Source organism: Mytilus galloprovincialis, chromosome 11 (assembly GCF_965363235.1).
Source record: "Mytilus galloprovincialis chromosome 11, xbMytGall1.hap1.1, whole genome shotgun sequence".
Taxonomy (NCBI): Eukaryota; Metazoa; Mollusca; class Bivalvia; order Mytilida; family Mytilidae; genus Mytilus; species Mytilus galloprovincialis.
The window spans coordinates 17,188,586-17,202,303 of NC_134848.1; the positions used below are offsets into that span (position 1 = coordinate 17,188,586).

General features: G+C 32.7%; 1 protein-coding gene across 3 annotated transcripts in view; it reads left to right on the forward strand.

The window, feature by feature from the left end:
• The window catches only part of LOC143051770 (MYCBP-associated protein-like), a 47,267-nt gene extending 33,876 nt beyond the window's left edge, over nucleotides 1-13,391 (forward strand). For all 3 annotated transcript variants that reach the window (XM_076224691.1, XM_076224689.1, XM_076224690.1), the window contains exons 15-21: nucleotides 2,574-2,717; nucleotides 4,370-4,486; nucleotides 6,585-6,769; nucleotides 7,340-7,458; nucleotides 7,874-7,923; nucleotides 10,493-10,711; nucleotides 13,186-13,391. In XM_076224691.1, the coding sequence (XP_076080806.1) occupies nucleotides 2,574-2,717; nucleotides 4,370-4,486; nucleotides 6,585-6,769; nucleotides 7,340-7,458; nucleotides 7,874-7,923; nucleotides 10,493-10,711; nucleotides 13,186-13,269 (918 nt within the window). In that variant the 3' untranslated portion in view covers nucleotides 13,270-13,391. The remainder of the gene's footprint in view (nucleotides 1-2,573; nucleotides 2,718-4,369; nucleotides 4,487-6,584; nucleotides 6,770-7,339; nucleotides 7,459-7,873; nucleotides 7,924-10,492; nucleotides 10,712-13,185) is intronic.
• The last annotated feature ends 327 nt before the right edge of the window (nucleotides 13,392-13,718 follow it).

The following is a 13,718-nucleotide window of genomic DNA, read 5'->3' on the forward strand; positions in this document are numbered from 1 at the left end:
ACAGTTAGGGAGTCTTAGTTATTGATTGATCTTTGTCTGTTTTGTCTGCTGAGACTGAGGTACAGTTAGGGAGTCTTAGTTATTGATTGATCTTTGTCTGTTTTGTATGCTGAGACTGAGGTACAGTTAGGGAGTCTTAGTTATTGATTGATCTTTGTCTGTTTTGTCTGCTGAGACTGAGGTACAGTTAGGGAGTCTTAGTTATTGATTGATCTTTGTCTGTTTTGTATACTGAGACTGAGGTACAGTTAGGGAGTCTTAGTTATTGATTGATCTTTGTCTGTTTTGTCTGCTGAGACTGAGGTACAGTTAGGGAGTCTTAGTTATTGATTGATCTTTGTCTGTTTTGTCTGCTGAGACTGAGGTACAGTTAGGGAGTCTTAGTTATTGATTGATCTTTGTCTGTTTTGTCTGCTGAGACTGAGGTACAGTTAGGGAGTCTTAGTTATTGATTGATCTTTGTCTGTTTTGTATACTGAGACTGAGGTACAGTTAGGGAGTCTTAGTTATTGATTGATCTTTGTCTGTTTTGTCTGCTGAGACTGAGGTACAGTTAGGGAGTCTTAGTTATTGATTGATCTTTGTCTGTTTTGTATGCTGAGACTGAGGTACAGTTAGGGAGTCTTAGTTATTGATTGATCTTTGTCTGTTTTGTCTGCTGAGACTGAGGTACAGTTAGGGAGTCTTAGTTATTGATTGATCTTTGTCTGTTTTGTATACTGAGACTGAGGTACAGTTAGGGAGTCTTAGTTATTGATTGATCTTTGTCTGTTTTGTCTGCTGAGACTGAGGTACAGTTAGGGAGTCTTAGTTATTGATTGATCTTTGTCTGTTTTGTCTGCTGAGACTGAGGTACAGTTAGGGAGTCTTAGTTATTGATTGATCTTTGTCTGTTTTGTCTGCTGAGACTGAGGTACAGTTAGGGAGTCTTAGTTATTGATTGATCTTTGTCTGTTTTGTATACTGAGACTGAGGTACAGTTAGGGAGTCTTAGTTATTGATTGATCTTTGTCTGTTTTGTCTGCTGAGACTGAGGTACAGTTAGGGAGTCTTAGTTATTGATTGATCTTTGTCTGTTTTGTGTGCTGAGACTGAGGTACAGTTAGGGAGTCTTAGTTATTGATTGATCTTTGTCTGTTTTGTCTGCTGAGACTGAGGTACAGTTAGGGAGTCTTAGTTATTGATTGATCTTTGTCTGTTTTGTATACTGAGACTGAGGTACAGTTAGGGAGTCTTAGTTATTGATTGATCTTTGTCTGTTTTGTCTGCTGAGACTGAGGTACAGTTAGGGAGTCTTAGTTATTGATTGATCTTTGTCTGTTTTGTATGCTGAGATTGAGGTACAGTTAGGGAGTTTTACTTATTGATTGATCTTTGTCTGTTTTGTATGCTGAGATTGAGGTACAGTTAGGGAGTCTTAGTTATTGATTGATCTTTGTCTGTTTTGTCTGCTGAGACTGAGGTACAGTTAGGGAGTCTTAGTTATTGATTGATCTTTGTCTGTTTTGTATGCTGAGACTGAGGTACAGTTAGGGAGTCTTAGTTATTGATTGATCTTTGTCTGTTTTGTATACTGAGACTGAGGTACAGTTAGGGAGTCTTAGTTATTGATTGATCTTTGTCTGTTTTGTCTGCTGAGACTGAGGTACAGTTAAGGAGTCTTAGATATTGATTGATCTTTGTCTGTTTTGTGTGCTGAGACTGAGGTACAGTTAGGGAGTTTTAGTTATTGATTGATCTTTGTCTGTTTTGTCTGCTGAGACTGAGGTACAGTTAGGGAGTCTTAGTTATTTATTGATCTTTGTCTGTTTTGTATGCTGAGACTGAGGTACAGTTAGAGATATTTTGAATATATATGAAAGAACTTCTTATGATTTTATACTGAGATTGAGGTACAGTAAGGGAGACTTTTTTGAAAGAGCTCTTTCTATACCCTATCTTTGATAGAAGTAGGGCATTGTGTTTTGTGATCTGTAGGTCTGTCCTACAGTCTCATAATATGTCAGTAATTGTTAAAGTTTGTGATTATGTCAAGTAAAGGGGAATCAAATTGTGTTGGGTAAATGATTTTGGTGGGCAGTTAATACTTTTCTAAAGTATACATTCATAACATTTTATCTCTATTTTCAATGTTTTTTTTACAGGGAGTTTGCTTCTCAGTTTCAAAGTAATTATCTTTTCAAAACACTCGTTTATATTGATAGGGAATTAGTTGAGAAATCCAAAGAGCAAAAAAACTATATAGGTCACCGTGCTTGTTTTTGAGATATGAGCCATTGAAATTTTGGCGGGAAAATATTCTCTCTTGACTTTTCGTAACTTTATCATTGACAAGTTGAAGTTCTCAAAAACTGTTAAAAAGTAATTAAAATTTTATCAGACTTTTACAGATGGCTTATTACTATACATGTAAAAGATTTTCATAAAGAAAAATGGGGGTCACCATGCAAATTTTTTCAAGGCATTCAAATGGATAAAACCAGAGGATTCCGAAAATCTGACAGAAAAAAACAAAACATGACAAGCCAGCTTCCTTAAGATCCCCTTCCTTATAGCGTTTGTTGTTTTTTCAGAAAAAAATGATGCAGAGAGAAAGGACAAATATAATTAATGCCTCCATACAATCAATCACATCAAGCATCATGACCCCTGAAAGGTTATCACCCATAGTAACCTATTTGACCCCAGAAGAAGAGTTCAGCCAGTCATATCCAGGGGTAAGTTCAGGAATTGATAAAAAGAAAGGTGTTTAGGGTTAGATGGATATTAATGAAACTTTACACAGATATAGACAAAAAATGAAAACAACATGTTAAAAATTGTTATGAATTTTATATGTCCAAAGTGTTCTTTCTGGATTTACTCCAATCAGGAATGCTCAATGCCAAATATTTGAAAGAACTTTTCTGCAGATGTAGATATAAGATGTGGTATGAGTGCCAATGAGACAACTTTTCATCCAAGTTACAATTTGTGAAAGTAAATCATTATAGGTGTAAATTTTAGTTATTGTCCTTCCTTGTAATAAAATGGTAAAAAATAACTGAATTATACCATGTCATGTGATAGCATGTAACCCAATAAAATTATTTATGATATATTAAAACAATATTTTGTATTAAACATTCCAGCTTTTCTACCACAGAGCTAAACACCAAGAGATGGAGGTGGTGTATGATACAACAGGAGATAATCTAAGTTCACTCACAGTTCAAGTTATAATTATTTAATGAGCTATTCTGTATTTCAGCTTTTCTTCCACAGAGCTAAACTCCAAGAGATGGAGGTGGTGTATGATACAAGGGGAGATAATCTAAGTTATATTCTTAAATATATGTAAAATATTGCATCTCCTTTTGTAAGTTCACTCACAGTTCAAGCTATAATTAGTTAATAAACTATTGTGTGTTTTAGCTTTTCTACCACAGCGCTAAACTCCAACAGGTGGAGGAGTGGTATAATACAAGGGGAGATAATCTAAGTTCACTCACAGTTCAAGTTATAATTAGTTAATGTACTATTGTGTGATTCAGTTTTTCTACCACAGTGGTAAACTCCAAGAGATGAAGGTGTTGTATGATATATACAAGTGGAGATAAACTAAGTTCACTCACAGTTCAAGCTATAATTAGTTAATAAACTATTGTGTGTTTCAGCTTTTCTTCCACAGCGCTAAACTCCAACAGGTGGAGGAGTTGTATAATACAAGGGGAGATAATCTAAGTTCACTCACAGTTCAAGTTATAATTAGTTAATGTATTATTGTGTGTTTCAGCTTTTTTACCACAGTGGTAAACTCCAAGAGATGGAGGTGTTGTATGATACAAGGGGAGATAATCTAAGTTCACTGACAGTTCAAGTTATAATTAGTTAATGAGTTATTGTGTGTATTCAGCTTTTCTACCACAGTGGTAAACTTCAAAAGATGGAGGTGTTATATGATACAAGGGGAGATAATCTAAGTTTACTCACAGTTCAAGTTATAATAAGTTTATGTACTATTGTGTGTTTCAGCTTTTCTACCACAGTGGTAAACTTCAAGAGATGGAGGTGTTATATGATACAAGGGGAGATAATCTAAGTTCACTCACAGTTCAAGTTATAATTAGTTAATGAGCTATTGTGTGTTTCAGCTTTTCTACCACAGTGGTAAACTCCAAGAGATGGAGGATTTGTATAATACAAGGGAAGATAATTAAAGTTCACTCACAGTTCAAGTTATAATAAGTTAATGTACTATTTTGTTTCAGCTTTTTTACCACAGTGGTAAACTCCAAGAGATGGAGGTGTTGTATGATACAAGGGGAGATAATCTAAGTTCACTGACAGTTCAAGTTATAATTAGTTAATGAGTTATTGTGTGTTTCAGCTTTTCTACCACAGTGGTAAACTCCAAGAGATGGAGGTATTATATGATACTGTTTGTAACTGCGATTTGATGACAACAAAACCAGAGGAAAGTTTTACAGTTCACAATATGACCCAGGTAGATTTTTGGCTTATTCATAATTAGGGCTAGTTCATTAAATGTATGTGGAAGGGTAGAAAGGGACTTTTAAAATATCCCTACAACCAAGAATGAATATTTTTAGATTATTTTACATAAGGTTATTGGACACATACTGAAAAAACACCCATGACCCACATTATATTAACTAAACTTCTCTTCTTACCATCCCAATACATTTAAATGGAATAGCCCTTATTGAAATAAAATATTTTGAATAGGTGAATGTGTAAACAAACCTGTAAAAATATTTATTTTGTTTGGAGTCTAGCATAACACAGGTATCTGAGATTCTGTTTAGAAGACAAAAAATATATGGTAGATTTATAAACAGATATATCATATTAAGGAGGGGTATTTGCGAAAAATACCAGTCGAGAGAATGTTAAATTTTGCGAGCTGTAAGGCAAATTCCCCTCAAGAACATGCTATTTCTGTTTAATTACACCACATGTTAAAGTTCCAAAATGCATTGATGATCGTGACGTTATAAGCGTCCAGTCGGATAGAGTATTTTTTGGCAAATACCATGACAGAGAGGGTAAAAAAGGCATTACTTTTTTGCATATTATCTTTAAAATACAAATAATAAACGCATCCCTAGTTCCTTATTCACTAAATTTGGTAAGTGAAGGTTGATTAACATGTTCTATTGAAGTGACATTTTTGAATATGTTAAGGATGTTCACTACTCTGTTTAAAAATAACAAGCTTTTTAAAAGACTGTTATGAATTGATAGTTTATAAATAAAGAAACAATAAAAGCAGAAAGAATTGGAGGGTCTGTGTGCTTGTTTTCGAGATATAAGCCATTGAAAATTTGGCGGGAAATAATTCTCTCTAGATTTTTCATACATTTTACATTGACACCTTTTTCGGTTCAAAAACTATGAAAAAATAAAAAGGATTTTATAAGATTTTGAAATATGGCTTTTTGGACTTTATGTAATAAAATTATGAAAAGAAAAGTAGGGGTTAGTGTGCAAAATTTGTTAATGGCAATACATGGATAAAACCAGAGGATTCGGAAAATCTGGCAAAAAAATCAAAAATTGGTGGTGCAAACATCCTTAAATTGGGGGTTTGATTCATACTAGGAGCTTCATGAAAATAGAAGTCTGATGTGAATTCACCGTTTCAGAATCTAATGCATTCTGGGTAATATTTTCAAAAGTGTACACCAAAGCGTGGTGATTGGTTTAAAACGTCCTAAACAATCGAAATTCAACCAATGACGTGACGTTATTTTCATTTTGGGATACGAACAATGCAATTACCCATAGTCCTTTAGATTCTGAAACGGCTAATTGCACATTGTGTTCTTTAGGCACACATTATTATTTTAATTTACTCTCAATTTTTTCCTAGTGATGGTTATTTTCTAAACAAATGTTGTGCTTACCAAAATATGTATATGTATACAAGAGTTATAAGATATCAAGTAGTCGTTCAAAACTTGTAAGTTTAGAAGAAACTGAAAATATCATGGCTTTTACAAAAACCTATTGAAAATATGGTTGGAACTGAATCTCTCTAGATTGTCATACAGTTCATCTTTATTTTCCTTCAAAAACTATGAAAAAATAACATAAGATTTTCAAAAATGGCTTTTTTAACTTCCAGTGTATATTTTATAAAAATTATGAAAAGAAAAGAAGTGATTACAGACAAAAACATTTATTGGAACTACATGGATAAATCTAGAAGATTCTGAATGTCTGACAAAAAGTCAAAAGCAAGAGGAGCAACCATCTTTATTATAACATTAAGGTGGCTACCTAACACTACAGGGAGATAACTCTGTAAAATCAGCTAAACGTTTTAATTACGTTGTATAGTTAAGGGAATATTAAGCTTCTCAATCATCAAAATAGGAGTTTGTCAAACTGCTATATAACCAGTGTAATTTTTCTGATAAAATGGTTGGTTCAAACGTTTTGAAATTTTCATATTTTTATCAAAGGTTCAAAGTAAATACATTGTCAAAATTTTTTGAAAATTAAACGAGCCAAATTAATTTTAGTGAACGTGTTGGGTACCACCTTAAAATTCATAAAACTTGTATTTTTTTTTATAGTCAATATGTATGCTGGATTCAATGGAGTTACCTTCTGAAGATCATGATCATTACACGGAGATTTTAGAACAGAAGTATGACAAACAACTTGAGTTTACAAACGAATACACTGCTCTAACGACAGACATGTCTTTTAAACATCTTGTACCATACAACAACTTAAACTTGCAGCATAATTTTATATGGTAAGTCATAATTGTCTCCCTTTAAATTTAAATAAGAGTTATCTCCCTTGTTGGGTTTAAATACTTCAGATAAAGATACTTACATTGTTACAAAATATGGAAACGCAAGAAGGCCCTATAAATGAAATAAACCATTAACAATAATCTTTCTGGCTTAAAAAAAATATTTTGAGGACTACATATAGAGCTTTCAGAAATTTGTTATCAGGCTTTTTGTGAACCTGCTATGCTTTGTGATGCACATGTGTCACCACTTCATATTTATGCGCATGATTACAATTTTAAGAATTGGTTCTTACTAGTAAAAAAGATCATTTCTGGACCATCTGGTCATATGGCCTTTTACACTGAGCAAAACCTATAAAGTAGAAAGCTATAACAGGACCATGAAAGAGAAAATTAAAGTCCCAATGTATTCTACAACTATTAAAAAAAAATGAAGAGACAGCAAACAATAACAATTACTATTTTACAAGATTACCTAGGCCTGCTCTTGAAGTAGGCATGTAAAGAACCTGGCAAGTGACAAGTAAGTAAATATGAGTTAATGCTTGCCATCATCAATTTTAGCCAGCAAGTGCTTCATGATATGATAGAAAGTTTCACCCACTCAGCCTATATAATGACCTACAAAACTGGTTTTCCTGTCACTCCACTGGAACCAGAGGAAACTAATGAAGAAAAAATAGGTATGTAATATGTGATGTGGTATGAATGTCAATGAGACGACTCTCCATCCAAGTCACAATTTGTAAAAGTGAACCATTTAAGGTCAAAGTACGTGCATCAACACAGAGTCTTGGCTCACACGGAACAGCCAGCTGTAAAGGGTCACAAAAAAGAAAGACTCAGTGAACCATCAGAAAAAGGATATGACACTATTTGTAGGTTGAAAAAAACATATAAGCACAAATGTGGTGAACATTTCAACCCTTTTGCACAAAAAAAGAATGCTGACTTTAAACGAGTTAGCAAGAGTGATACAAACTGATGGAGTTATAAATTTTTAACTTAGAAGTGGCAAAAGAGTTGACTAGATTGGCAAGTTTTTCTTTTCTTTTAATTGCTTCTCTCTTATGATTATTCTTTTAATGTCATTTTTAGATAAAAAGAACAAGAGGAGAAATTCTATCCCACCAAAGAATAAGAAAGGGGTAAGTTATTGTGACTGTAAATTCAGGAACTTTTGCTAGGTTTTTACTAATGCTAATGGTCCGAGTATACAGTTATCATCCCTTGATTTTCGTTGTCCACGAATATAGTCCCTAGTGTGGACAGTGTGTTACTTGCCAATCTTTTTTATACCCCTTTCAAATTTATTTTTTCATGTTTTATGCCTCAAATAGCAAGAAGGGGGATAAAATTATACTGTGAAAAAATTTGATTCATGAATTTTAAAGTAAAGTGGTGATTTGGTCCAGCTGAAAAAGGTTAAAAATAAATATTTCGGAAGCTGTCAAAAGATTTCAAGACCCCCTGAACATAAAATTGTCCATATTTTGAGTTAGAGCTGATGAAGTTTTCTATAATTTTGATATAATTTGTCCCAAAAGTAGCATAACACTGTAAAAATATTATTGAGAAAGCGCAGGTGGGATTTTTTTTTATTTCCATTTATTGTCTAAAAGAAATGCACTACAAAATAACTGTGTAATCAGACCTAATCATGCTCCTGGATGAGTGTCACAATAATAAGAACTTTTGATATTTGGTACATATATCTATATGCAAAGGAGGGGCCAAAGATACCAGAGGGACATTAAAACTCAAATGTCAAATATGCAAAGGAGGGGCCAAAGATACCAGAGGGACATTCAAACTCAAATGTCTATATGCAAAGGAGGGGCCAAAGATACCAGAGGGACATTCAAACTCAAATGTCGAATGTGCAAAGGAGGGGCCAAAGATACCAGAGGGACATTCAAACTCAAATGTCTATATGCAAAGGAGGGGCCCAGAGGGACATTCAAACTCAAATGTCGAAAATTAACAGATAACCCGATAGAAGAAAAAGAAAAAAGAAAAAGACCAATAGACAAACAAAAGTACACAAAACATAACATATATATAGAAAAATAAAGACTGAGCTACATGAATCTGAAATCTAAAAAAATTAATCTCACATGTTTGTCCATTTTATCAAAAATTGCAATAATAAATTCAAGCATTAATAGCATTATTTGCTGTCTTTTTCAATGATTGATAGGTAAAGTTTAAGGAAGATTACGGTCTTTTTACAAAAAAAATCCTCTTTGAATAGTATGGCATCTTACTTCATTTTTTTGTTTGAGAATAAAGTTTTGATCTGTATGGGGGGGGGGGGGAATGTCAAAACTCCAATGTTTTTGGCTGGTTTTACATAAGTCAAAACTACAAAATTAAAAATCATTGAAAAGAAATGACAATACTCAGCATAAACATATCATTTAAAAAAAAAAACTGTTGACATTTTTTTTTAGCAAATTGCAATTTGAATTGTTTGTATAGACTTGGCACAATTCTGTATTCTTTATTTTTTATGCCATTTTATCTATTATTTATATTTTAGCCTATCATTGTCTATCATTTATATTTTTGCATATCATTTTTCTGTAAATCCTATCCAAATTCTCAATAATTATAGATTATCAAATATGCAAAGGAGGGGCCAAAGATACCAGAGGGACATTCAAACTCAAATGTCTATATGCAAAGGAGGGGCCAAAGATACCAGAGGGACATTCAAACTCAAATGTCGAATGTGCAAAGGAGGGGCCAAAGATACCAGAGGGACATTCAAACTCAAATGTCTATATGCAAAGGAGGGGCCCAGAGGGACATTCAAACTCAAATGTCAAAAATTAACAGATAACCCGATAGAAGAAAAAGAAAAAAGAAAAAGACCAATAGACAAACAAAAGTACACAAAACATAACATATATATAGAAAAATAAAGACTGAGCTACATGAATCTGAAATCTAAAAAAATTAATCTCACATGTTTGTCCATTTTATCAAAAATTGCAATAATAAATTCAAGCATTAATAGCATTATTTGCTGTCTTTTTCAATGATTGATAGGTAAAGTTTAAGGAAGATTACGGTCTTTTTACAAAAAAAATCCTCTTTGAATAGTATGGCATCTTACTTCATTTTTTTGTTTGAGAATAAAGTTTTGATCTGTATGGGGGGGGGGGGGGGGGGAATGTCAAAACTCCAATGTTTTTGGCTGGTTTTACATAAGTCAAAACTACAAAATTAAAAATCATTGAAAAGAAATGACAATACTCAGCATAAACATATCATTTAAAAAAAAAACTGTTGACATTTTTTTTTAGCAAATTGCAATTTGAATTGTTTGTATAGACTTGGCACAATTCTGTATTCTTTATTTTTTATGCCATTTTATCTATTATTTATATTTTAGCCTATCATTGTCTATCATTTATATTTTTGCATATCATTTTTCTGTAAATCCTATCCAAATTCTCAATAATTATAGATTATCTTTGGATTTCAACAAGATTGATTTTCTTGCCTGAGCCGGTATGACAAAAGTGAGAAAAGCAATCAAGTTGAGATGACCAATTTTAATCTGTTTATCGCTATATATTTTGCCTATGACCATGTTATTGTTTACATTGACAATGGCACATGCCCCCTAGTTTCTAGAGATAAATCAGTAAGATGAAAGGGAAATTTTGTAAAATAGCGATTATGTGCAAAATTTATGTCTTTTTTTAGAATGATCAGAAGAACAACTTATCACCCTCACATGGCAAGCATATGTCCTCTTCCGCATCGAGAAATAGAAAGAAGGGAGCTGGGTCCCCCCAGAAAGATGTACTCCCTGTACCTACCCCTCTCCCTCCCCAACACCTGGAATTGGAAAGTTTTAGTCCACTTCTAGAAACCGCATCACCTAAACAACTGTCAAGTTACAGAGAAAAACTATACATACAGGTAAATTTACATATAGGTATTTACAAGTAAATGTACAGGGAAAAGTTATACATTCAGGTAAATTTACATGGAACCCTAAACATGCATTTAAATTTACAGGGGAAAGTTAAACATGCCTGTAAACTAACAGGGAACAGTTATACATTCAAGTAAATTTACATGGTAAAGTTATACATTCAGGTAAATGTACAGGGAAAAGTTATACATTCAAGTAAATGTACAAGAGAAAGTTAAACATGCCTGCAGGGATGGTTATACATTCATTTAAATGTTCATGGTAGATTTACATACATGTTAATTAACAGGGAAAAGTTATACATTCATGTAAATGTTCATGGTAGATTTACATACATGTTAATTAACAGGGAAAAGTTATACATTCAGGTAAATTTGCATGGACAGTTAAACATGCCTGTAAATTAACAGGGAAAAGTTATACATTCAGGTTAAGTCAATTAACAGTGAAAATTATAAACTATTTTGTGGGTCTCATTGGGGTCTAAGCGTGATTTGGGATTGCCGATTATTTGTAAGCTAACATGAGAAAGTCAAATTATTGTGCTGTGAAAACAGGAAGTTAAGGCTGGCGGGATTCAGGAAATTACAAAAAAATGAAAATTTCTGAAGTACATAGTATTAGCAGGATATGGGAATCTGACAAAACAGTAAGCGGGATGCGGGATTAGAACCCCCCAATGAGACCCCCTATGCTGGTACAAAAATAGAGAAAAAATATACTTTCAGGTAAATTTACAGGGATAAGTTAATCATGCAGGTAGATTAACAGGGAAGGTTATACAATGTACATTGTAGTTTTACATGCATGTTAAATTTCAGAGAAAATATATACATGCAGGTAAATTTACAGCGATATGTATAGATTGAAAACTTATAATTGAAATTAACTGGAAAGGTGAATTTATAGGACATGTATATGAAAAATGTATACTTTTTACTTTGACACCATTTACATTGATCAATGATAATTTTAAGTGTAAAACTTCCAGTAAGACTTTCAACATAAATTCAATTATGATAAAAAAAAGCAATTGAAACATTTCAGCATGTTCAATCTTAGTCCAAACAACTATGACGTTTAGGAAGGCTATTTTAAATTTTTGCTTTGACGCCTTCCTATCAATGTAAAGAGTCAAAGAAAAAAATAATATAATAGCCTTTCAAGACGTCATAATTATTTGGATTAGTGCAATCTTGGTAAATAAAAGTGACTTTTCCTTAAAGAAAAGTATTTGGATTTTTAATTAGGTCTTTCCACTTTTCTGTGGAAAGACCTATTGTTTTTCTTCTGATTATTTTTTTTTTTTCTTCCACCTAATTTTGTTCTTGCGATAAACATTTGTTTCGCAATATGTCGCTTTGATATTTGGTATATAATATCGAACAGTTTATGCGCTTTTGAAATTTACCCTGCGTAACCGAATACTTTTCTTTGTAGGAGTTATCTCCCCAAACACTGTTTTCCTTGTGCTCACAACTCCTTCGCAACCATAAAAGATAACGACAAATTTATTTTACAAAATTGCTCGTTATATCCTTTGCATGATTTGTCCTATTTTGACCGAAGCAATATGACCGCTCCATATGAGTTATTTCCCCTTATGCATCTGATATAAGTGATATGCATTTCTATCTTATAAACCATAAGTGATAGAGACCTAGGATCTTTTGATTTGAGGTCCTTGGTCCAAAAAAAGGAAAATTAGGTCAAGGTCAAAGGTCAAGGTCATATTCTAATATTTGAATTTGGCTTATTTTCACTTATATCCAAAGACCGTATAAGATATCAACAAATTATTTTTACTAAATTGTTAGTTGCGACATGTCATAACACATAAATTTTTATTGCAAGGGCACCTTGAACGTAAAAGGGAGTTTTCTCCCCTCTTGTATTTAAAAAGACGTGTTTGGTGATATAAGTCATTAACCAAATATAATTAAGACCTATGGTCTTTTGATTTGAGGTCCTTAGTTCATGACCTTGAAATTGATCTCAAGGTCATAGCTTAATTTGACGTTCTAGATTTTGACCTTTGCTTTTATTTTATATGTATACATGATAAAGCTATGAAACTTTTGGAAAAAGGTATCAAACCATTTAACCTTGAAAGAAACAACCGGAAGTGACCTTTTGTAAACCGGAAGTAGCTATTTTTTGTACTTTATTATTTTTGGAATCAGTGTCAAGTAAATATTCAAATATAATCGTAAGTAACATTTTTCAAACCGGAAGTAACAAATTATCTCCCTTATTTAAAAAAAATGTATGGAAACCAAATATTTTTGGAATCAGCGTACTAGAAGCTATCATTTGATGATTGAAATGACATTTTAAACTTAGTTTCACAACTTTCATATCAAAATACATTGTTTTGATGGAAAGATCTTTATGATTGTTTTAAGATACTTTCTACCGGTATATATTTATTGATTTTTTCTAAATTTGTATATTGTAGGGCTATTCTATATTACAAGAGGCTATAGATAGAATCGAATCTATTTTTATTGACTTGGAAGAAACATCACACAGACAGATGTAGCAATAAATATACATGTTATCACAAACTTGACTAAATTGTATGAATATGTGATATAACTTTAACAGATGAGGAAACCTTGCTCAGATTTTATACTTTGTTTTGAATAAATAATGTGAATGTAATACCTAGTTATTCTCTTAGTGGAGCAAAATCTGCCTACCCTTCTGGAACAGCTGAGATATTTGATGGATATCTTGTTGCTCAGTCTTTAGTTTTCTCTGTTGTTTTTTCTGTACTTGTTTGTTTTTTAGTTTTTTTTTTTTTTACCAATGGCATTCTTTTTTTGTTGACTTATGATATAAAAAAGAAGATGTGGTATGATTGCCAATGAGACATCTATCCACAAAAGACCAAAATGACACAGACATTAACAACTATAGGTCACCGTACGGGCTTCAACAATGAGCAAAGCCCATACCGCATAGTCGGCTTTAAAAGGCCCCGATAAG